The following is a 25790-nucleotide window of genomic DNA, read 5'->3' on the forward strand; positions in this document are numbered from 1 at the left end:
TTCAAGATTGCACTCCACAGAGCTAAGAAAGGCATTGCTGCCTCCCTAATTGTGTGGCCAGCCTTTGCACAGCTTCAAGCATTTTCTGTAACTGGGAGAAAACAGCAGCAATCTCCATGGGACCAGCCAGGGAGAGGAAGAAATAGTATGCAATATTTTTGGTTTTTTCCCCTATGCCACAGCCCAGCCTTGAGAAGAGGAGGAAAGGGCAAGGAGAGGCATCCAAGGCTGGGAAAGGACTGGACGTGGGGCAGGTGGGGGAGCTGTGCCACCAGGCTCGCCCGTGCTGTGCCAGCCTGCAGCAAGGCACCATGGTGGACATGGGTTGGGGACAACACACTGCGGACTTCAGAGTGACACAAATTCCTCGACTTGAGCAATAAAAGAAACAAGCGTGGCATGGCGTGTCCCCAGGGACGGTGGCCAAAGGACAGCACTTGCTGGCTGGGTCAGCAGCGGGAGCTTGCCTGTGTCAAGGGTGATGCGAAGAGGAGAGAGCAGCCCTGGGGGACTGGACACGCTGCTTCTCCCTGTGTGGCTGCAAAGGAGAGATTGACATTTCCTGTTTCTGGAAGGGAACAACCTCAATTCCCATAGGTGCTGTGGCACACTTTGCCACCTACTGCGGACCTGCAGACCTCCATCTTCTGCTATCCCAGCCCCACTGAGGGCACTGGGATCTCCTCCTGCTGATGCTGTGCCACCAGGTAGTGACAAATGCGAGGGGCACCCTGCACGCGAGAAGGCTTCCAGCTCGGCCAAGCAAGAGCCTGATGTGCAGCCACATCTTTTGGGGAGCTTCTGAGAGCTACCTATTTGCCACTGAGCTCCAAAACTCTGAGGGTTCAGCGCCTGATGACTGCTTTCACACAAGGTATGAGCTGGGGTTTTTTAGCCCTCTGGTACCTGTGTAACCTTCGGATTCAATCTCACGTTCAGCTTCTGCAGCAGGTTGGTCGATGGGAATGGGGGCAGGGTTGCGGATGTCTCTGGTCTCTTTTTTTTTTTTTTTTAAACTTCTCCCAAAAGGCCATATTCTGGCAATGCCACGGTGTGGGGTCCCACAGCCAAAGCTGAAGGAGTTTACTGAAAGCAATGGACTGGGGCCGAAGTGGTCAGCAATGCCAGGAATGAGACATATCTGCCTTTTCCCAGCAAAAGCCTTCTAGGCAGGTAAAGAATTTGGCCAGTGAAAACATTGCCATGACCCTTTGGCACTGCGGGTGGTGCTGTAGGTCTTCAAAGCAAAACTGCGTCAAGGCAAGATAGGCTAATTGATTTTTTCCTGTGGCTGGCTGGAGGGCTAGCTGTTCATGTCATGGAAATGGGAAGTCTTCTAGCAGCAAAGGTGCAGAGGGAATGACACTCAGGAGAGGGAAGCCACGTTTTCCACGGTCCTCCCTCAGGAGATGCTGCCTGGAGCCACAACCCCTTTCTCTGCCCAGCCCTATAGGTGCCTCTGCTTTGAGGTTTTCACTAAGGGTTGCTATAGGAACGTAAATACTTCTGTGCATCCAGGCCCAAGCAGCTGTCTGCTCCCACTCCCCGCTGCTAGCATGGGGCTGGCAGTGCCGGGGCTCTGAGGACAGTGGAGGATGCTCAGGTACAGAAGGAGTGGGGTCGTTTAGCTCAGTTAATTAGTACTGCTATTTCTGTGTCTGACCTTTTCTCAGTTCATATCCATCTGGGGCTCTTTTCAGTCATTATAGAGCTTTCCACCCTCTTGTTCGTTTGGTTTGTTGTTTGTGGGTTTTTTGTTTTTTTTTTCCTCTCTCCTCTGTCTTCCAGATTTTTGCCACTGTTTCATGTTGCTGTCCAAGTTATTTGTCTCTTCTGTCTTGCTCCGGTCGTGGGAACATTAGTAATGTTTTTCTGCAGAGCAGGGTGGCTTAGACACCGCCTCGCAGACCTGACAGCCATCCTAGCGCTGCTGGCAAAGAAGGGCTGGAGCAGCTCAGCCAGCCCCTGGGAAACGATCCTGTTTACGGTTCATCACCATCTGATCTACCCACTGCTTCTCGCTCCTGCCTGGGCCCAAATGAGCTGCCACCGTGCTGGGCCGGGCAGGGAGATGCCGTCCGGCCTGCTCGCTCCCGCTCTCCCGCCACCGCCACGCCGCCCGCGGCTGCGGAGGGAAGCGTGACTCACATGTGCCTCCCACCCATGAGTAAGTGCTGGTCTATCACGTCTCAGCCAGCTGGGGCAGCTCGGAGGGAGGGCGGCTGCTTCCCTGGCGAGGCATGAAATCGGTCACTCCGTCCCCGGGACGCGGGTGAAACAGGGGCGGGAGGCCGCGAGACGTGGCAGCTTTGAGCAGCCTCACGTCCCGTGCAGGGCCGTGCCCTGCGAGGGGGGCAGGCGGGGAGGTACATGTGGCAGCAGACGCGGGGTGCAGGCATTCCTGCTAAACACCGATGGGAGTTCCTCCTTCTTCCTTAACCAAACCCGCTCTTTTTTTTTGCCTGGGTAATGCATGGGGCCAGTCTGAAGCCAGTGATGGAAAATGGGAGAGTGGGAACATGAGGGGTGGAAACGCCGAGTAGTTAAGTGCTTCTCAGGGTGGAAAGAGGTTATTAAATAGCAAGCAATTTTAGCATGAGTTATTAATATTAGTTGTTCTTACTGGGAAGTGGTGCCTAGGGGCTCCCATTACACTAATCATGTAACAAAGCCATGTTCCTAACACAAATAGCTTGTGTTTCAGCCTGGAGAGAACAAGCCATCTCCTTCCCATTACCCCTCCTTTGAAAAAACACTGTGAAGATTGCACAGTCGAGCCCACAAAAACTGGGAAAGGCAAAAAATGACATTGAGCTGTCCTACAGTGCCATTGCTTACACCCAGCCAGCCCAGGAACTCCCTCAGCACCTTGGGCCCACACTGCCTGCTCTTCTGCCCAGCAGGCCTGGCCTCAGCGTTATCGGCGATTTTTGTGTTGCCCTTGTATTTGTTGTTTGGGTGTATTAGCGTCTCATCACCTATTTAGGATGGGGGGGACTGTGGGCTGGGTTTTTTCCTGCCTCACTGACTGGTGCCGTGTATTTCCGTTGTATTTTTCAGGCTGTAAACTGCAGTCCTCTTGAGTACGTGCCCCTCTGAAGTAAGAAACCAATTTAATGAATTCAATTAATTAATTTACAGCCTTGGCACCAAAGCATAGACTAAAGGTCAACAGCATCCGCTAATTTTGGATGATACAAACCATGACTGCCCTGCTATTTCTTGTTTTCCCGAGGACTTGGCATTATTTTATCGCATGGAAACACGGGTCCTCTTGCCCCCGGCTGCAGCTTTGCACCCGCAGCACTTGGTTGGCCCCCCCCCAAGTCAGGCTGGAGGCCAGAAAAAATGCCCTGCAGCCCTAGCCCTTCTCCCAGCAGTGCTCACCTGTGCAAAAGCACTGCCTGGCCTCGCACTGCCCGGCAGCAGCTTCATCTGTGCCCTCAACACAGCAAACAACTGCGGTGACAAATGGGCCAGGGTCCCCGTGGTGTCTCCTGCCCTCTTGACAATCATCCAGGTGTAGAACCAGCTGGTGGAGTGGACACAACAAAATAACGAGCATGCATGAGGATGGTTCGAGGCAGTGGTGTGATGCCACCGTGCTGCAAGGAGCACGGAGAGGGGCTGGCACTCCAGGTGCGCGGGCTGTCTTTTTGGACCGGGTGTGCGACACTACTGATGCTTGTTTAGCATGATGCTCTGCACCCATGCATGCACTTGGGTAAGTCTGTACTGTGTTCGTGTTTAAGAAGTGGAAGTCCCGCATCAGCCACTAGCAGCAAGGGGCTGCTGGTGGGGCTTGGAAATGCTATGTTAACCTCTAAGCACATACATCGGCACGGATCCTGCTGCTGACATCCCCCCCAATCCCATAGGTCTGCTCATTTCCCCATTGCTCTGCTGTGTCCTTGTCTGAGGTTTGTCTCATCGCTGCCTCTGACCTCCTGTTGGTGGAGGAAGCCAGGCAGAAGCCACTGTCGCCCCGCCGCAGTGAGCTGCTGCTGGAGCACTACCAGGCTCTGGGAAGATTTTGGGATTGCAGCACAAGATAAGGCATCATGGACACCGTGAAGCACCCTATCCTGCTGCCGGGTCTCCTTCACCCCTACCAGACCACTCTCAGGCCTCTCGTCCTGCCTCATAGGCTTCTCAGCTGGGCAAGCTACACCTCTCCCTTCCACCCTTTGTCCCTCACAAATCTTAAGCTCTGTGCTTAATGACAAAAGTTTAATAAGGGCTGAAGGGTGAGCTCCTCTCCTTTCTCCCACCCCCAAAAAAAGGTAAATTAACATATGCAAAAACCAATGTGAATTTACTTGCCTTGGCCTCAGAACTGGCTCAACAATTTTGATTGAGGAGGGACTAAGACAGATGCTGAGCACTGACAGCTCCAACAGGCGGTCTGGGTGCTGCCGAGGTACAAGCAATTAAAACAAAAGCTCTTGAAGTGAGAACAGCTCAGTCACATTAAAAGTAAGTGGCACTACAACTTCTTCTACACTGTTTGCCCCAACTAACTTGCTGTCATCCACATGACCGTTACACTCAACAGCAACACTCACTATGTCCAAACTCCCAGCTTTGAAGAAGACTGCATCTAGTTCTTCTGCAGACCATGCAATAACGTCTAGTGGACACCTGCAGACTAACGCAGCCAGAGGAGCTTCTCTCTCCCTTTCCCGAGCTTGTTCATGGCTGGCTGAGCCTTTGCAAGAGCCCCTCGCTCAGGCAGGTATGAAAACACAGCCCCCACCTACCAGCCCGGAGTTTTGGGCAGCTTGACCTCTGAAACCACTGCACTTGCAGCAGAGGTGACCAGGTCATTCTCGCCTCCTTTCCGTCATTTCTATCTGTGTGACACTGCAGTTTCATGTATTTCTCCACCCGGCACCCCTCAGCCATTTTTCTTTAGAGAGAAGGTAAATGCTTCCCCATTGGTTTTCAAAAGGTGAATGAAGTGAAGGAACAGGCAGAAAGAGAAAGGCGAGTGACCATGAGTGGAAGCGATACAGGCGTTGATTGCAACCAGGCTCTCCAGCCGAATGAGAAAATAGCCCTCTCCCCCATGGAGATGTTTCAAAAGCTGGAAACTAAGAACTTAAGTACAAAGGCTTTTGTGTTTTTATTGACATTGTAAGAAACATTTTTTTTCTTTGTTACAAAAGAGCTAAGTGGTCCTGTAAGCAGAAGTACAGTTTATATGTACACAATGCTACAGACCCTTCAGATCAACCTAAGGCTCGAGAAACATCAGATCATAACTGCAGGTTTATCAAATGAAGACCACTAAGGCCCATTATAGCCAAACACTATTCCTACTGTACGTAAATGTATTTACACATTTTCTTTTTTTTTAAAAAAAAAAAGGATTACAAGCTTTATTTAAAAAAACTAAAAAAAAAAAAAAAAAGAACACATATTTATCTTACACATCTGCAGGACTGACAACAGTAACTGTTCCATAGGAGACATTCCACCTATCCAAGGACAATAACACGTGAATATCAGAGGTTTACAAGACATTTTGGACACTATTAACAGTGATATGTGCTATTAGCTGAATGGCGAGTACAGCCTCATCGGGAAAATTTGGCAACACATCTTGGTCCCTCTCTTTTACAGGATCAACAGAAAATAAGGCACATACATCGTGAGAATATAAACACTGCTGTTCAGAAGGATAAGCCGTTGTGCAACAGACGTGGGCCGTTTCATCAAGGGCTTTGGGGGGGAAGCAATGACCGGGAGCCAGCGAGCCAGCCAGCATCTTAATGCATGTGGCATTTGGGGCCATTCTCCAAGGAGAGAATAACAGCCTCTGCCCCATGAAGGCAGGGGGCCATCGTACTGACCAGCGGAGCTCCTTTGGAAACCCACCGACTTCTCTGCAAATACACCTTTCCTCGGCCATGGATGGACTCTCACTGGCGGCTTCCACCTTGTGGAAAGTAAAACTGCCTGGAGAAATATGCGTCCTTCACGTAGGCTGAGCGAGGCAGATGCGCCCAAGGCCAACAGTGACGAAGCTGGAAGATGCACCCCCCCGCGTCATTAGAAGAAAAGGTGATTTAGACTCAGGCTGCAATTCTTTAAAAATAGAGAATTCACTATATTTTCTGCATTTTTTAATACTCTAGGGTGAGTGGTGGGTTTCCAACTGCTATGGCAATGCCAACTGATGCACCAGATATACAACAGCAAGCTTGGGCTCTGTAACTGGAAGAGCAGGAGTAGAGAGGTCCCTCGTAAACACGTGGACAATGTTGGTGGGACTTCGCCCAGACTGCCACACATTGAGAAGGAGATTGACAAGTGAAGGCTGGTGTCCAGCCTAACAGTGCCACGCTCAGAGAGCCCAGTCTACCTTAACAACACAAGACCGCAGGATAGCTAGGCTACGATGTATTGCTACCCTCCCAGGTACCAAAACGGGCTCTTTAGCATAAACCAGAAAAGCATGAGAGTATACTGAAAGCTGAAAAGTGACACATGAACATAAATGGCCCATACATTTAATGGTGAAAATGATAAAACTATTTACGCATACTTCCCAGCAACATGGTGGAGTCTCTTGTTCTTCAGCGTTGCCAAATCAAAATGGGACGCCTTTCTGGAGCATGTGGTTTGGGCCAAGACACTTTGTTGGCCTAAAACAGGGGTAAATGAGTGACAAAGGTTTGTCAAATCCAGGAAGGCAAATTAGCTACTCAAACAGTCCCTTTTAGCCTTGAGCAATATGAATGGCTTTTTCCAAGTGCTGATGGATCGCATCTGTTAATAGCTTCCTAGCTTCAGTTGGACCAGCAAATACAATTATGAACTGGAAAATTGAGTTTAAAAAAATAGTTCGGTGGTGGTTTTATTTTTTTTTTAATGTATTGGCTCTATAACAATAAAAGGCTTCTCTCCCAAGCCACCTACTCCCAAGCTGGTCATAAGCCTCTCTGTTGAAATTGTTTATAAACATGTAATTTATGGCTTAATAAACTGCCAGTGATTGGTTACCGAGCCCCATCTGAAACACGTCCAGCACGGCCTTTCCTCCTGCATACGCTGCTGTTTCTCCACAGGGGTTTGCGCTGCATCAGAGCGCTGCAATGTACAGAAGCATCCCTCCTCGCACGGGGAGCTGCCCGGCCGGAGGCGTCCCCCCGCGCCCCGGCAGCAGGGCAGGGGCAAGGGCCGCGCGATGGGAGCGCAACAGGGAGCAGCTTCACCACGCTGCAACAGCGAACCGAGCACTTGGCGTGGTGAGCTGTGCCCGGTTCCCCGTGCAGCCCAGGGACTGCAATAACTGGTCATGGGCAGGGAGGTCGGGAAGGGAACCAGCAAAGGGCAAAGAGCAGGAGAGGGGAACATGCGTGCATGAGACAGAGGAAGGAAGAAATGCTTGCTAAAGATATGGAGCTGGATGATGATAAAAGCTCTAGGATATTTACATTTTTCTTGACTTCTGACATTCCAGCTCACAGTGCAAATCACTCAGTATGTGCTGTGATAAGCCCAAATACAGCCCCAGCACCAAATTCCTAGGATGTTTTCCTACTGATTTACAGTTTCGTCCTCTGATTCTGACAGCTGTTAATAGATCAATGTTATCCAACAGCTTCACTGAGATTGTATTCCTACACATTCCTCAAATGTCATGCCCTGAATCAGCTGGTATTTCACTCAAAATATTGAGCACTATGGCCTTCTAACCTATAGCAATCACCTTTTCGTGTTACTCCTAATTTTGACCGGACTAAGCTTTACCTATATTTCAAAACTGACCACACACCCCCTTCTCATTTTATGTCCACCCAACACCAGCTCCTTACAGACATCAAATCCGTGACTGTAAGTGTTTGCCCCATTTACATCCTGTGGCAGCATTTTACTATCAGGATTTAACTGAGAAGCCATCAAGGGCTGGACTTGCATGCAGTTTCTGGGAGTGGGTGAATTTAAACCTTGGTCTTGTAACTGTTCTCCATCCCAGCCCCTTTACCCAGGAGCTCTGTGTGCTCAGGAGTGCAGACGTGGAGCCCAGAACAGCAAAAAACATGCCAGAAGAGCCAGTGCTTATGGAGCAAATGCCATTCACCTCTACCAGTGAGTGGCTTTATGACCACAGTATGTCAGTTCCAACTTTTGCTGGTGTAACTGAGCCTGGGTGTTGACCCACTGGTTTGCTGTGAAATGACATGCACATGGGTGTCACCAAGAGAGGCTGGGTTGGTCTTTTTGAGTTTTGATCAGTTATCAGACATCTTTGCTGTTCCACGTGTTATTTTGCTATTTTTAATGGCAGTTTAAATCTCTTAATTTTGTAGAGCCTGGATACAAAGGAAAAACATTTAAGATTACCAGACTGCTTGCAGTCATTTTGATTTATTTGTCTAGTCTGAGAACTGGGCCTTTTCTTTTCTACTTGTTTTACATGCCATGACCATGATGCTTTTAAAGCCATAACTGTGTATGATGTCAATGGGCATTTACTTATTTTAAAACATACAATCTATCCAGAAAGCTTTATGTGCTAAAAGGGATGTACAAGACAGTTCTCCCAGCAATGAAATTGCTACTGCGAATAAAAAACAGCGGCTCAGCACATTACAGAAAAAAAAATCCCCAGTATGGAATATAGCAATTTTGTTATTTCATTGTATGAAATACTCCATAAGACCCTGATCGTCTCTCCACAAATGTGGGAGGCAACGAAGGGATTATACACTACCCAAATCACCAAACATGCCCATAGTTTTACTATCCTGTCATTTAAAAAAGAAGGCTGAAAAGCAGAATACCAAATACTACACAAGATGAGAGTTGGACTAAGAATGGCTTTCCAGTCCTCTCCTTCCTCTGAACTGGATTAAACATGGCACAATGTCAGTACCATTATGCAAGGCAGTGACAGCTATCTGTGTGTGTTTACAAAAACCTTAAACATTTGCTAGGGATCAAAGGGCTGGTGGTTTTACATTTCTTATTTGCTTGAACCTCATAATTTCTTGTGCTTCATGACAAACAAGGGGGTACCATGGCAGTGCCTTTCTAAACTGGCTGTCCACCTCATTGCAATGCATCCAATGCATCCAGAGAGGATTTCACCACTGTATGCTCATTTCACATTGTGCCTGGTTATTTTGTGCCTATATGTTTAGGGGGGAAAGTCGCAACAATTTTACAAGGTCTAGTTTCTTTTGAGTAACAGATAATTGCAAAGTCATTTCATCAGACCTTTCTTTTTTTAAAAAAACCCCAAAACAGAACAAAAACATGCACTTCACACATTTACATTGGTTTAGATTAAAAAAAAAAAAAAAAAAGGAAAAGGAAAATGGAAGCATACAGACATTCAAAAAGGGAGGGAGAAAAGAGAGGGGGGAGGAAATGGATGTAGCAATACTGATTCAAAACTGAAATGGAAGACAGTTTCTCCCTAGAACACTTTAGGGTTTTCAGAGTCCTTATTCCATAAAAGGAATATACTTGAAACACATCCCATTTAGGTGAGATGAGATTGCTAAAATACATACACAACTAAAAAATATGAGTCTTTTTTTTTTTCATCTGTTATCTCCTAAGGGTTTGTTTGTTTGTTTGATGTCTATTGCATAACAGCAAGAAACTTGCTTTCTTCTGCAAGCGAGGTCAACAAAGAGCTCATGTCCCCAATAGCCATGTTGGTTGTGCTTACGGGCATCGCTGGGAATGTAAGAGACGCTCGGGGAGTGGTGAGGCGTGAGGAATTGCGGGAGAGATTCTGAATGATACTTGGGCTCAGGGCTCCTGAAATCAAGCTGACGTGGTCCCCATCATCTATGATAGCATCGAAATCAATCTGCACACCCTCTAGGCTGTTGCTGTCAATGCTGTCAACTGTGCTCGACACTTGGTTAGCCCCTGGGGAAAGAAGCTCGGATGAATTTGCAGTCGCAGTCCCCTGCAGCAGGCAGTTGGCTTCCGAACCAAAGAAAGAACCTGTTTTCATAGCTTGGTGGCTAAAGCCCGTGGTTTGGTCATATAACTGACCAGAGTAATTCTGCACGTTAGAGCAGAACTGCTGTGATTGACCTTGCATCTCCACCTTAATGGTGTTTACCCTGTACATCTGGTTGCCATCACTTACGTGTCCTTGCTGTTGTGCCACGTTGTTTCTCAAGATGTTTTGCCATCTGTTGCCACTGTAATTAGAGCACGGCTGGTAGCTTTTGGCCACCAACGAACCTGAAGGCTGGCTACCAATGGTGTGAGACACCGGTGGACAGCTCTGCGGCCCTTGATACAGGCTGCTTTGTGAGGTAGGACTAACCTGCCCTAGCATCATTTGACCAGATTGATTGACTCCCTGGTAATGAACGCCGTCTCCGACTGGCTGGTTTTGCAAATAGTCCTGTTCCATCATATTCCTGTTCTGCATCCCATTTGTCATACTAGTGGCTTGATCACTGGAGGCCATGGGATGGCCGAAATTTTGCTGGTTCCCACTCACTGGCATGTTGCTGTTTCTCAGCTTCTGCCCTTGAACCGCCACACTACAGGAACTGTCCATTGCCCCAGACATCATCGCTTGCCTGCCGATGCTTTCACTGTAAGGCTTATTGGGCTGCATGCTGAAAGAATTACCGGCTCCGTTGCCCAGAACCATGTTTTGCTGTAAACCGTAGGAACCGTTGTTTTCCACCAGGTTCTGATAGCCGTTCTGTTGGGCCACGGTGCTTCTCTCCAGGTTCTGCTGCTGAACCATCATGTTGTTATACAGTCCGAAGGCCCGAGCCTGCTGCACCGCTGAGCGCTGACCGCATTTCAGTTTCAAAGGAGATAAGTCAGAACTTCCTGAGCTTACTTCATTCCACTGAATGGGCAAGTCGCTCTTGTTTGCCTCAGAACCTGCCTGCTGACTGCTCGGTGGAGGGGCTTGGTCAAAATTGCTGGGGTTGTTGTTTCCTAACACTGAGCTGTGATGCATTTTGTTGCTGTCTAGGACATTGTTCAACAAGTGGTCGTACATGCCCTGGTTCTGGGAATTCAGATACTGAACCACGTCATCTGGCAGGAGATCCTCATCGTTCAGACTGCCACCCGCTTCCATCGTAGCAGCCTCCAGGGCGACGTTCTCGCTGATACTGGGAGGACAGGGGGAGCTGAAGCCGCAGAAGACGCCGCCCTCAGAACGGGTATAGTTCTGAAGAACGAGGTTGCGCTTTTCCGTGGATGGAGGCAAAGCAGGAGGGTTAAAGCTATTAAGACTGTTGAAACGCTGGACTCTAGGGACAGAGAGGTTGTCGGAGGCCATTCTTACTGGATCACTGGCTCTCCTCATCCCATTTCCTAGAGCATCATGAGACAGAAAATGCCTCCTGCTGTAACCATTTGCCCCACCGTCACTACATCTTCGAGGGGCATTCACTGGAGGCAGTGGAGATACTCCGGACTCCCTGCAGTCACCCAAGAGTGCCATCCTTGTTTTGAGGCTCATCCTCTCCATGTTAGGCAGTGGAGTTGGTGGGGGTCCACCAGTAGCTGCTGCATATTTAGCTTTCAGCCTGTATTGCTGGGCTGGGGTGAGGCTGAGAAGGCTTGGCAGGTCATCACACTGGCTCGCTTCACTGGAGCGCCGGGAGGCATCCGTCGAGATGGGGTCATAGGAGTCTGCAACGCTCACGTTCTGTGGTCTTCCCTCCGCCTGGGAGGCGTCGCTGGACCTCCGGCTGGAGAAGCAAGGTGAGATTCCAGAGGACCTGCGGCTGCTCAAGTAGGCTGAACTGATTGTGCTAGTATTGCTGTCCCTCCTGTTCAGCATGTTCAACACAGTGATGTCCGTACTTGAAAGTTCATTCCTGTTTGGCAGAATAGTCATGGATCCTCCTACACTGCAGCTGCTGTTCGACTGGGTACCTGGAGGTAAAATTCACAGTTAAAGAAATCAACATGACCCAGAAACTGGTACAGAAAACAGCCAGTGAAGAGCTGAGAGGAGTATAGAGGAAGAGCCTGCATCATCACAGCAAATCATAGCAGTGCTCTTTCTTGAAAGAAGTAGAGATAAAAACTGTGTCCTTAGGTTAAAAGCTAATTCACAGACTCAAGGGTAACATTTCAGTGTGAATCCCACCACAAAATTTATAGGCCATAGCCACAAACTGTCATCAGCTGGTGTAGTGCTCCAGCCTGCAGTGCAGCTATGCTGACTGATGTGCCAGAAGGACATATTCGTAAGGGAGCTTTTTATAGGCAAAATATAATTGAACAGGCATTTGCATGGAATGGCAAAATATACAAATTGGAGGCTATTCAAGGTGATTTCTAAGACTTCTTGAAATATTCTTGCAATAACTCCTAACAACTGCAAAACACCTTTGCTGGTTTCCTTGTTTTGTTTTGGTTTTAAGTAAACAGAATGCATTACTTAATTGTACATAGTTTCTTTCTATTGAATGGGTTTCAGAAAACCTGGGCTGTCACTGCTGGGTGGAGTGCAGAAACCTACAGGCATGTTGTAGGCAATATAGAAGCAGCAGGGATGTACATTTTGGCAGTGAGCAGCTCCTCGTACAGAAACAACTATGGATCTTCAGAGTTCAGTCTTGCCTTGCTCCCATTCATGGGTCTCTGGCCTTTGTAGCAGTAGAATCTGTACATATGGTTACTTATATGTGTGAAAACAGTTTATGTAAAGGGCAGCCCAACACATCAATACAAAGGGTGCCTCTTAAGGCCTCATCTGAAAGACTTCCATATAAGAAATTGGCAGGTATTTATTTCATCTGCCTTGTCTCGAAACAAGCCAGGATTATAATGATCGTGGGTCCAACTTTTAACTGTAGGGAAAATTTAAAACGTGATGCATGGCTTCCTTGCTGGTCCCTGTTCCATAAAACATGGGACTATCAGACTTCTCTCGGGGTGGGTAGTAGGGCTTATAATAGGGGGATAAACAGAAAGGGTTCAATTTACAAACCATTGTCACAGCTGCTGATTTCCATAAGCTGCACTACGCTTTTGCAAAGGTTGCAAGATTGAGCTAGCAAGCAATAAATTTAAGGACAAAAATGTTACCACTCCTGTTATGTGTATCTCACCATTTCCTATGAGAGGCGGCAAGGTCGGGGCTTTGGAAGGTGGAACGGGGTTCAGTCTTGGAAGCATTCCATTAACTTGTTTCAACCTTTCTAATTTCACTTGCTCCATCCATTTGGTCCCTGTCATATTCCTCCTGGCCTGTAAGCCAAGGGCTGTGGTGGCTGTGGAAATGGTAGAGTCCATGATGGGGGTTTCATCGATGACACTGAGGTCTCCTACACTACCACCACCGGTCAGAGTAAGCTCGATCCCATTGTTGGAATAGTTGCTGATGGGGGACTGTTCGCTGCTGCATGTAGACTGACCACCAGGGCTTGGCTGAGATGTCTGTTGGGGTGAAGTAAGAAACAAAAGAATGTGAGGCTTAAGCAAATAGCGTTAACAGGAGCACTTGCAGCAAAAGCAAGTGAGCGTGTATGTATGGATACTCTGCTTTGGGTCTGCGCTGTTCTCAACTGAACCTGCAACTCAGTAAACCAAATCAGAATTCAGCCATGTTACGAGGTCTCATTTACACCGCTAGGCTTGCAGCAAGCAAGCAAACAAACAAACAAGATGACAACAACACTGGAATTTGGGTTTTTTGAAATTAGACTTGTGGCTAAAGAATGTAAGTATTTTCCAAGCTTAAGGCTCATTGTTACGAGCAGCGGTTGGCCTGAAATGTTGGCATGTAATAAAACAGGGACAAAGCATTAATGCAAAAAAATACTCTATCATATTATCAGTGTCCTGTGACCCTAGCAAAACTAGGGTCCTCCTCTTATACCTAACTTATATCACCTCTGCCCTAAATCAAGAAGGCAATGACCTAGTGAATCAAATCCTTCATTTTGTTAGAATTAAATATTTTAAATTTAAGCATTTAATACACAGTACAGGCTGCTAATCCATGGAGATCTAAAGCCGCCACAATAGCTTCTTCTTTCTTAACAGACAGTGTTCCCTGCTGCTCTAGCAGAATTCTTCCTGTGGGGAAACACGGGCTTGATTTATTTTTTATACTCATAAAAGTTCTCATAAAAGAATGGGAACATTTCTCTGACAAACTGGAACAGACAGACAGACTGACAGACAAAACAGACAGAAGCCTCAAGATGTAATATCTCACTCTAGGTTGTACCAGTGGGATCACAGATCAGTGAGGCATGCAGTATTGTTTTGCTCCCAAGAACAGTTTCATAGAAATAGTTCACTTTTGGGGTTTCTGCTGTGTTTTTTTTAAATTTTATTTACTTTTTTTTTTCCTGCCAGCCTGTGATTTTTATGCACGTTGTACTGACAAATGGTAGCTAGAATTTCTGAGCTAGCAGTGATGGTTCTCACTTTTAACCTCAGTGAATGAAGACACAGACTCATGGCACTACTGTAGCTTCATATGCCCCTTGAGTAATCGATTAACATGCAATAACTATTTTATTATTTCTAACTTGAATGACGATACTTAGAATTTGTGAGACCACACTGGGCAAGTTCATTTCCAAATCCTGGCCATGGCAGATTTGGTGACAGGCATAGAAACAACAGTTATTATACAGAGGAGAGTTTGTGCTTCTGGACAATAGCTCCATGCCATATGGAAAAAGAGTAATAATAGTGAGAAGCCTGTTCTTGTAGCCATGTCTCAAGATCACAGTGAGATAGGTTACAGAAGTAAGAACTGTATTATGAGAAACATACGTTTTTAGATGTGCATTATAGAAAAAAATGGGTATATCATCTAGAGGGGAAGGTACAAAGACATTTCTGAAGACATTTCACCAATATAAGCCAGATTTTTCACATGTCAAGTGTTGCAAAATGCTCACAGCACATTACATTTGGGAATGAGTTTGATGGACCTCACATTACTAAATAAATGAATGGCTGGACAACAAACAGAAGTTTAAAATAAAGATACAAGTAATATTGCAATAAGAAAAACAGTGGAAAAGTTAAAATGCCCTCACCTTATTACCCACTGTCCTTAGGAAGTTAGAACAAGACATTTAAGAGCATTAGACAGAAAAGACATTGGATTAGTTGAAAAACAGAAAATGTAACTTAATTCATACAAGCAATGAAAAGCAGGAAATATAATCATTTTTAGAGGATAGTTTTCAGCGAGAAATATTTAATACTTTGTAAACAATCAACATTAGCACCCCTCTCCTGCAAATTTTATCCATGTTAAAAGTGCCTACACTCAACATGCCTCAATAATGCTACAGATTTGCGTAACTAAGCAAGAGGGGAATGGGGTTTGTTCCTTTCTAATCTAAGGTAGTTATCACCAAAGACAGCAGAGGATCTCCTTTAGATTTCAGCAGGAATTAACTCTGGGCCCTTGGAAGTTTCTGAATTCAGGATTAATATTGCACAGTTTAGGCATAAGCCTTAGGCACAACATAGCAGTAACTCATATTTCAATGAGTAATTGCTTCAAATTACAGCATGGTTAACAATATGAACAGAATTTGGAGGGCTCATATTTGTAGTCCCCCAGAGCTGGGTCCAGATAAATTGTAGACCCAGATGTGGAAGAGGATGGAGTGACTGCCTTTGCTAGTTTGAACCCTTCTGGAGAGGATGGATGGCACATGAAATGCAGCAAATGAAAGAAGAACTTCTTTATGTAAGATAGCGCATCAAGAAATGGAATAGGGTCCTTTCATCGTTCAAGGCTACACTGGTTTAATGCAATACATTAAGGTAAATCTGTGAAAAGACCTGCAGAGACTATTCAGCTCACTTTAGTTAAATTGGAACTAGGCTAACTCGGTCAAGTTAAATTAAGTATCAGATTAACATAAGAGCTCACATGACAATAGAGATCAAATGTTATCCAAAGATCTCCTCCTGCTGTTCAAGAAAGTCAATTTATCCTGCTTCGGCTTGACGCATGACCCAACAACCTCAAGCCCCTAAAATCTGATTGTTTCCCCAGGTTCTCCAAAAACTATCATCATTTTAGTCTTTTAGACTTGGTGGTTTTTTGCATTCTGGATTTGAGCCTGCAGGATTCACATTCTCTAACTTTCTTCTGTAAACAGAAGAGTGGAAAAAAAAGCCTTTTTAACAATGAAAACTGTGATTTTCTCATATGCTGATTCCAAAAGAAAGAGCTTTAAGAGAAACAATTATTGTGAGAGTTGCCAACACTGCACTTACTGCATATTGCACAGACTAGATGTAATCTTTGCATTTGCTATTTCTTAGGCTTTAAAAACATTTTACAATGTAAACAAAAAAGAAAACCTCACAAAACCCGACCTTGTGAGCTACAGTTTACGGCCTTGAGCATTTCATAAAGGGACTATTAACTGGTTGCAAGAAGAAAAAGGACAAAGGGAACGGCACGGTGTATTGCATACCATTGGTTTTTCCGATTTGACCGCTTTCACTTGGAGGCATTCTTCACGCTTTGAGGTAGTGTTGCTGAGGTCCTTCTGCTCACCAATTGCACCCTGAGTCTGATGGCCTGGTGACCGGGTCTGAGAGTGGCTGCCTGGGTCTCTCGGTGGCGGAGGCCTCGGGTGGATATCTCCCCGTTGCTTCTTGGTGACATGTGCCTCCGGGCCATGCACGGTCTTCACGTGTTTCCGGAGAGAACTGGGGTCTGTGTAGCGCTTCGTGCAGCCCGGTATCTTGCAAACATACGGTTTCTGCCAAGACAGGAAAAACACTTAAATTAGATTTAATTCCATGGGGGATTCCTGATGAGCTCCTTGGAGCACAGCTGGTGTTACAGTTATACACTTTCACAGTGAATTTGTTATCTAATTTATGGTCTCCACAGTGACTGGGATCTAGTCAAACCTATTAATTCCCCTTGGTTTTGAAGGTACCCAGTAATGCTGCACAGTTTACAGAGGGCAGAGCCTCTCATGACACGAACTGGCACAGATTTGACTTATCATAGCAGAAGAGTCAACAGAGCTGTGGCAATTTATGAAAACTAGCCTAATTTTCTGTCCTGTCGATTGCCCTCAGCAGTTTGATACCCTGTTTCCAGTTTGACCAGTACGTACCCCTCGACATTCAGAAGCCAACAATCTCCTTCAAAACATGTTGGGACATTTGTTTGGGCAGGATTGTCTGAGGAAGCATTTTTTCCTGGATTCTTCAGATCACCAGTATAATGTCAAAGCACAGGATAAAGTACCATAAGCATCTTCATGTTGCAGCGGTAGATGCACTAATGCTATTAGTATTACTAGAATAACTAATCACTTTTAAAAAAACTCACTTCCTTTGTCTGCTAATTTCTCTAGTTCACTAAGAGATGTAAAGTAAATTTACTGCCTTAAAATTTAACCAAGATTTTGCACTTGTGTTATGAGAGGATTAGAAAGAAGAGTTTGGCCCTTCCCAAACACATTAATTGCCTCAGGAAACAAAGTATCATTCACTCACTTTTATTACTGAATTGTTTCCAAGAATATTTTAAAGTCTTATCTATATTAATCCTCAAGAGAAAAAAAGAGACCCTCATGCAGAATTCCTCAAAGAGGTTCTCTGTCTGCTCACACATGGCACTGTGGAGTCTTTGACAAATGTAGTTTCTTCATGGTTGTCTAAGGCCTGAGCCTGCTTCCACTGACGTCAGTGGAAAAAAACCTCCTATTGACTTGAATAGGAGCAAAAATGTCAACCATTAGCGATTTAAAGTTGATGCTGAGCCACTGAGGCGGGTTTTCTCAAGATGAGAGTGTTTTACTCATCAATTAGGCAACAAACAGATTGGTTCAGACAATGAATGAAAAAAAAAAGCTCAGTCAGCTATCAGTGACACTTGGCGAACTTCCTTCTGCCTTGGTGACAATTCACAAAATTGCTGCTGGGCTTCAGTGCAGTTGTTAGTTGGACTGCTGAGAGCACACACTGCAGGGACTGGGCAAGCTCAGAGATGTGCAACACTCTCTGCTTCCCTTGTGACTCAAGAGATGCTGCAGGGACCAGCGGACTGGAAGAAGGTGAACGCTCCCAAGAGATTATGCCAGTCCTAGTGAACGCCTGAGACAGACCTGACAGACACTTAGGGAAGGACGCAGGCCTTGTGGAAACAGATATAGCTGCTATGGTTTCCACACCACACAGCCACCATGCTGCTATGTCCTGCCCTTCCAGGACTTTCAGGTTTAGGCTAGAAGTGAAGGAGTACAGGGACAGGTCAGGGAGGAGAGACTGGGCTCCACAATGTGAGACTGAGATGATGTGACTGCCTGTGTCACCTGAAACGGGGCAATAAAACCGCGACAAGGCATGAAGATGGTGTGATTCCTGAAAGAGAGGGCAGCAGTAACACGAAACATACAGTAATGAAGAGGAGCGTCACCGAGCGCTTGGGAGGCAGCTGTGACAGCCACAGCTGGTTTGCTCAAGAAAGATCAAATTCCCTCTGCTGCATCCCTACTCTGTGAGGTCTGCTATGGACGGAAAGAAAGAGTGAAATAGCCCAGAGAAGGGGAAAAGCCATCACTTAGAACATGCGGAACTCGCGGACGTAGCAGGAGGCGGCGGGAGCGGCGCTCGGCCGCCGCCAGGGGTCGCCCCCGGCCCGGGCACGGGGAAGCGCGCTCGGTCCCGGCGCCGCGGGGGGAGCGGGGTCTGGCCCCGCTGCAGGCGCGGGTTCCCATTGCACCCCCTTCCAAACCTCTCCTGCACTTAATAAAACGACCCGCGGCCTCCCGAGGTCCGTCTGACGCTGCAATGACTGTGCCCGTAAGACCCATCTAGAGCTGATCCCTTGCAGGCTGCCGAGGGTTTCTGTGCCTGTCCTCTGTAATAAATTGCTATGACCACAGTGTAAGCCCGTCCCACTGTGGATTTTATTATTTTTTTGAAGCTATGCTTACTTACCTCATTGGAATGAGTCCTGTTTTGGTGCTTGGCCCTGTCCGACGCGTTGGAGAACGCTTTGTTGCAGCCTTCGTGCTCACACACATATGGTTTTTCTCCGGTGTGAGATCTCAAGTGCGTTTTCAAGTTCTCCAGTCTGGAGTAGGCCTTTGTACAACCTTCAAACTGCAGGCAAGAAGCAAATCTGGATTAATTTTAATATTTGGACTTCCAGGGAACAGTAAAAGCTGACCTATAAAAGTTGAGAAAATTTCCAAGCCTTCATAACCTTGCCCAATGTAATTTTGTTTTGATTTGCTGGATTTTAATTTTACCCAGGCAAACCCCACCACAGCTCAAGTTAAAACGCTTCCAGCATTATGTAAATCTTCTCTTACAGGAGAGCACAGTATTTGTGTACATCGTTTGAGACAGAAATCCATTGCAAAGTCATTAGGAGGCTGGTGGCCAGCAATAATACCCAGATGGAGCTCTGTAAGAGAAAGTGCTTTTAAATAATTAAGCAAACTGAGCCCTGTTTAATAATGCCTTTTGGGGCTTCTTTGCACTTTAAACTTGAGGAATCGGGCCAAATTATCCAGTGAATCCCCTCTGCTAAAGCTCTTGTCATCAGGACGAGCTGGATAACGAAGCCAACGTGGCAGTGTCTTCTCCAACAAATGTCCGACAGACAAGAGATCAGGGAATGCAGCATCTGTGCCACTCTGCTCCCTTCACAGCCCCAGTTCCCCCATCTGAGCCTGGAGCTCAGTCTCCTTTACTCACAGTGCATTTGTGTGGCTTTTCCCCTGTATGTCTCCTCATGTGGACCACCAGCATATACTGGGCTTTGAACGGTTTCTGCTCCCGGGAACAGTCCAGCCATCGGCACACAAACTCTTTCTTCTCGCCATGTATGTGGTCGTTGTTTATATGCTGTTTGGGTAGAAGAGCGATTACAGCTTAACAGCGATGTAACATCAGCAGCAGCCTTGCTGTAACTTCGCACTGGAATGGCACCAGTGGCTCAGGTGTGAACCAGCATCCCACGGTACAAAAAGAGTAAGAAGATTGTCTGCGCCCCGAAGTGATCACAGGGCTCAAATGACAGATCTCACTGGAAGTCCACTGGCACCCGTGAATTTGGTTTTACTGATGTCAACAGGCATTGGATCAGCCCTCAGGGATACAGGCTGCTAAATGGATCCTGGATAATCTCGTGCACAGCACCACTTGCATGATTCACACTGAGTAACGCTCACGCGGATCAGGGAAGTCTTACTTAAGTGCCACTCAAACAAGGTTTACAAAATCTAAAAACATGTCCTCCAAACCGAAAAACCAACAGAACTGCTAAACCATGTTTCCACCAAAACTTTTAACTCACTGTATTTTTTTTCAGTAAAGGTAATGGGTTGGCGTACATGTTGTGGCAGCAGAAACAAAACGCTACACACTGCAGTAACCAAAAACTCTGAGCACAGAAGCATCCATCAAGCCAGCTTTTGCCATTGCCAAGTACGGCCCTGCCTGAAAGTCTCTGGGAGCAACACCTGCCCCTGGCATGTTGACACTCAGGCATGTGTCTTGCTGTGGTCAGTGTCAATTGCATGAGTGTATCCAGACACAGGTCAGGTCTGTGAACCTTTTACTCTTCCAGGAAAGTAGCTTGCTCTGTTCCTTTCACCAAGATCCAGTTCAGCAGAGCATTTAAATATGGATTTAATTCTCGATGATTGCGTTCCTAAGCAGAAACGGGCAGACCAGTCAGGGCCAGCCTCAAGACTGGCTTGTTTTTTCAACGTTTAGCCGTTTGCATTTTTTGCACGGCTTCAGAAAACAACAAAAGCACCCTACACCTGGACTTTCAAAGGTTTATGAAGGCTGGAATTTCAGCAGGAGCACCTGACTCATCCTCCTGCACTCTTGGAGAAGCCCTGCCTCAGAGACTTCCCCACCGCTGTGCTTCCCACCACAGCTTGCCAGCTGTGCCACTAGATGGCCACATTTCTCAGCGAATGCAGCAATTTCCATTGAGGTAATAGACAAAGTCCTTCCAGAGTTTGTATTTGATCACAGCACAGGGATGAAATCTGTATCTGCTCTGTAAGTAGCTCATGGAAAAAAAAAAAAAACCAACAAACCAAAAACAACAGCTATACAGAAACTCAGTAGTTCATACTGGAACACAGGGAAGATAATCCCAATCTTTTCTAAGGTCCTGAAAACAATCAGAAAACCAAATAAAATCACTTATGTTCACAATTACGCGGCATCACCATGGCAAACAGATGTGCGTTGCCTATAAAAGATGACTGCGTTTTTTCTCTTTCTGAAACTTTATTGCCATTTCTTAAAAGTTGTGATGGGGCACAGAGCAGATGTGCTGGACAACGTACAACATGGAATCTGCAGGAGTTTATGTTTCAAGTGCAGATCTCTAGTCCATACGCACTACACACACCTTGTACCAAAAGTGTACAGATGCCCTGAGCTGTGAAATGGCATCAGATGAGTATGATGAGGTTAATGTGCACTCTTCCTTCCTGGAAAAGAAGTAATGGGACAAAACTCAAAGCATTAAAGCAATTCTTGGCCAAATATTTCTGTAAACATTATAGACTGTCAGTTATTTGGTTAAACCTATGTGGCCAAGAGGGACATGAAAATTGAGTGTGTGACACAGGCTTTTCATTTGATACAGAAACTTCAAGGCTGGTTCAATCAGGTCACAACAGCACCTCCCTTTACCTCCTGCTGTGTGGACACCCAGGGACCACGGATGCCCTTTCAGAGAAATTTTCCATAGGACACTGTTTCTCTTTGTCCCTGCAAATGGGCTTGCTCCTTGCTCCAGACCTCTAGCCTTTATGAGCACGAGCATCCTCTAAAACTGGTCTTTCTCATGGGTGTAAAACTCTCTCCCTCCACAGTCCAGGCTCACAGCAGTGCCTGACAAAGCTTGCCCAGGGTGGTGACTTGATCACTCGCCGTCACTTCATCACTCCACCGGCCCACCTGTAAAGTATCTTGTGAGCACCCACAAGTCACTGCACAACTGTCCCTCCATGCTCGTCTGCCCTGCTCTTTCATTCTGTCACTCCTTTCCTACTCCATCTGCTCTTCCAACAATCAAACCCTTCTTCGCACTGTTTTCCCTCATTGCTGTGATGCTCCAAGTGGCCTCGGAGAGCTCACCTGTAAAGCCATCTCATTCTCATTCAACCCCTCTGAGGATCCTCACCTTCAGGTAAAGCCTAGAAGAAATTATATCATCTGCTAATCTGGGTCATTTCTTTAGCTCTCAGATGAGCTGATCAATTGCTTTTTGCAGAGGGGTGGTATTTTAGCAGACCTATAAATGTGCCCAAATACTGGAAGGCTGGTCTGGAAGAAGACACTCGCTAGACATTAAATCAGCGCATTTGTAATCCTGATCATGTAGAGCCCGATTCAAATGCCCTCACTCAAGTCATGGTTTGAAAACTGATCAGTCATCTGCTATGGACATGTAGGCAGAACTACACAAATACAAAACAGGAACTAAATCTACACCAGGATTTTTTATCATTATCATTTGGCAGAAACTATGTGCAATATTTACAACGTGTTTAAAGGAAGAGGAAGGTCTCGCTGTGTCAACACTGGCAATTAGAAAAGTTCAGAAGTTTGTGAACTCTGGCATTCAGGTTCTTTGACTCAGATAATTACCTTTGGATTTTGTATGGTGTTTTTGGCTCCCTGGTCTCTATTATGAGAGGGGATGAATGGTTTTGAGCTTGTAAAACAAAGAACAGTCAGGAATAAGAGTATTATGCAAAGGAGAAGCTTTGGTACAGTACAATAAGGATTTATAGGGTTTCAATTTATAATCTGTTTGTAACCTTATTACACCCATGAAATGTCACATTCCAGGGACTAGATCAGAAGGATTTTTTTTTCCTTGTGAAATTGAATTTTGATGCAGTTTCAGGGTGTGAAAAGGCTTTTCTTTTAATTTTGTAGGCCCAAACCTGCTAGTTTTACTTACGTTGGTAATCCTTATTACAGTAAATAGGCGCATGAAAGCCAATGATATTACTCCCTAGTGTCACGTTTGCTAACAAAAGGCTCTGAAAAACCAACTCTGTGTTATTAAGAATTTCTGACCTGGAAAAAAAAAGCCCCTGTTAAAAGCTGGAATTCTACAAGCTATCTCCCATTGCATACAGCTCCAAAAAGCTGCTAAACACGGGTCATTTGCAGAATACCAGTCACTTTCATGCCACTTCAATGCTCATTACCAAACCTCAGTCTGTCCTGGCTCGTTTTCTTTTCTTTAAAAAAATACTCTTATTACCATTTGGCTCCAAAATACCCTAACATGAACAGAGGGAGCTACCTAAATACTGATTTTGGTCTCAGAACGCCCTGGCTTTCAGGGAGGAAGTTCTGAGATGGATTTCAATTCCAAAGCAAAAAAAGCCACCAAATTCATTGAAGTCAAGGCTGAAGTTCACCTGTCATCTCTACTGGGGAAGCTCTAAAACCAGAGATAACAGGGAGCACAACCTGTAGTGCCCTGGAAGCATAAATGCTTAGATAGTAAGAAACACTATTTAAAAAGAGAACACCTTAAATCATATATGTTCTTATATAATCAATGCACACTGTATGTGCAACTCCATCTTGTAGCAGATGACACTGGAGGTAGGATGTGCAATAATCTTAGCGTTCCATTTCCCTCCTCCATGTGGTTTTGGAAGAAAAGGAGTGTCTAAGCATATCCTAGCTGACTGCTTGGTACCCATTAGCTTGTCAATACATAAACAAAGGCCAAATGTGCTCTCACAGTAGTCAAACAGCAGGAAGAAAGCCCCTTCATACAGGCGGAACAAGTTAGGAACCACAGAAAAAGAATTATTGTCACCTGCAACTGAGATTGCATCTGAAAGCAAAGTGTTATTTAGAGGACAAAGTAGAAAACATTGAGAAAATCTCCTGATTCTGCTTTCTAACCCAGACACACTACCCCAGAGTATGAGAGGAGGAAACTGAGAAGAGACCATGCTCTATGGGTACAATGCAGTAAGTTAGTGGCTCTCTGGAAGGCCTATCACCTTTGCCAAAAATTGGTTTAATTTCAATTATACAATGAAAATTTCAGACTTTTATCTTCTTGCAGTTATTTCCCCGTATTTTAAAAAATTTGAGAAACCACTGAATCTCCCTATGGACATCAAGCAGAAGCAGCATTTAAGGCGTCTTCCAGCACAAGTCTGCCCCTGGACTGTACTGCCACAGAAAGTCCCTCAAACCAGCTGCTGCATGTGCTGCATAGGAGACGGAAGAACGAACGGCCAAGAGGCATCGCAGTGGAACAGCTGCTAAACGCAGCTCATCCCGCAGCTGCATGGGGGACTCGTGGAGCCCATGGGCTGCAGAGAGGAACCGTGCAGTGATTGTGTCGGGCAGCAAGAGACGGCACAGCTCTGTAGCTGGTTTGGAAGGGGATTAGTTGTCCCTCACCTGGAAGTCTTGTAGGGAGCACTCTTACTTATGTGTTTTGGGTAAGGGGATGTAAATTTGTCCTCAAACCCTCACTGGGTTAGAAACAGGAGGGAGGTTCCCGGTCATTAGGCCCCATCCCTCGCTGTGGCAAGCCCTGCTACACATAATCCCAGTCACAAACAGAGCAGGCTTCGTCGTCTAAGTACACTGGTGATCTGCTCCCTCTGCTCCCAGTGGATGGCTCTTCTAGGAACTCACTCCTCTGCTGGTTAGCAACTAATTTCTAGCTTCGATTTATTCACAGCCAATTTTTACTCATTTGTTCTTGTGCCAGCACTATCCTTTAGCTCAAACAGCTCTCCTTCCCTGCACAGTGTTTATTTTTCTCCCTTCCCCACCCCAGCTAATTGACAGACTACCCTCTCTGCCTTAATTTGCTGGATTAAACAAACTGGTTCCTTCTGGTCTTCTCTAGGATGACCAAGTCCTCACTCCCACTCCTACCCTGCTTTGGCTGGAGATGCGGAAGTCCCTGTATCCCGCCTATCGTTTTGTTCCCATGTTCCTCACTGCCACTTCCAGGACTGCATTACTGCATCCCACCTCAGTGGGCCTCTTGTCCCTTCTTTTCACCTGCTCTAGTATGACTTCACCTTCTCAACCAGACTAGTGTGAAGTACACCAGAGCTCGCCAGACTTGGCATAACAGAATTAAACTTCCCTGTCCTTGCTCAGGTGTAAGTACAAAACTCTCCTTCACTTTGGACTTGAGGTCATTACCAGAGCACCCCAGTACCTCATAGCTTGTGAATGTATCTCTCCTAACACGAAATCTTGGGAAACAGCATCTACTACTATGGCCACAGTACAGGTGGACACTTAAGGTCCAGGAAGGCTAAAACCCAGAAGTATTTAGGTCTCTGGTTCCCACTGAAAGTAGTCGCTTGTTCATGAGTGATGTGCACACTTCAGAGGTTCTTGACCCACACAGCTTCCTGAGATATCTGAGTGATTGTAAAAAGAGTATCAGCATTCAGCAAAGTGGCAGGGCAGCACTTAAGCAAGTACCCCTGCTTGCCTGCTCCCCGGGGATGCAATCCACAGCTCATCACTGCTACTCGCTACCATTTTAGGTAGTCAGGCAACCAAGAGATGACATCAGGCAGGCCTCCCTACCATCTCATTAACATCTCGATAAAGATTGCACATGCATCCATGATGCACAGCAAAATGGACAGACAAAAGCTTTGTAAAGAAGTCAGGCTATAAAGGAGGTCCTGGTGAGGCAGGAAATATCCTGTGACAATAGAAATCCCATTGTGAGGAGGAAAAAAACCTGCATCTCCGTGGAGTGAAATCCCCAGCAGACCTTTTGGACACATTCCAATCACTGCAATCGAGTCTCC

At 46.1% G+C, this 25790-nt stretch overlaps 1 protein-coding gene across 3 annotated transcripts in view; it reads right to left on the minus strand.

Moving 5' to 3' along the window:
* Positions 1-5422: 5422 nt before the first annotated feature.
* GLI3 (GLI family zinc finger 3) overlaps positions 5423-25790 on the minus strand; it is a 215697-nt gene continuing 195329 nt past the window's right edge. For all 3 annotated transcript variants that reach the window (XM_065628044.1, XM_065628043.1, XM_065628042.1), the window contains 5 exons: positions 19681-19830; positions 18916-19080; positions 16428-16718; positions 13074-13401; positions 5423-11889 (listed from right to left, as the gene is read on the minus strand). In XM_065628044.1, coding sequence (XP_065484116.1) covers positions 9599-11889; positions 13074-13401; positions 16428-16718; positions 18916-19080; positions 19681-19830 — 3225 coding nt within the window. In that variant the 3' untranslated portion in view covers positions 5423-9598. The remainder of the gene's footprint in view (positions 11890-13073; positions 13402-16427; positions 16719-18915; positions 19081-19680; positions 19831-25790) is intronic.

The sequence above is a fragment of the Caloenas nicobarica genome, chromosome 2 (assembly GCF_036013445.1).
Source record: "Caloenas nicobarica isolate bCalNic1 chromosome 2, bCalNic1.hap1, whole genome shotgun sequence".
Taxonomy (NCBI): Eukaryota; Metazoa; Chordata; class Aves; order Columbiformes; family Columbidae; genus Caloenas; species Caloenas nicobarica.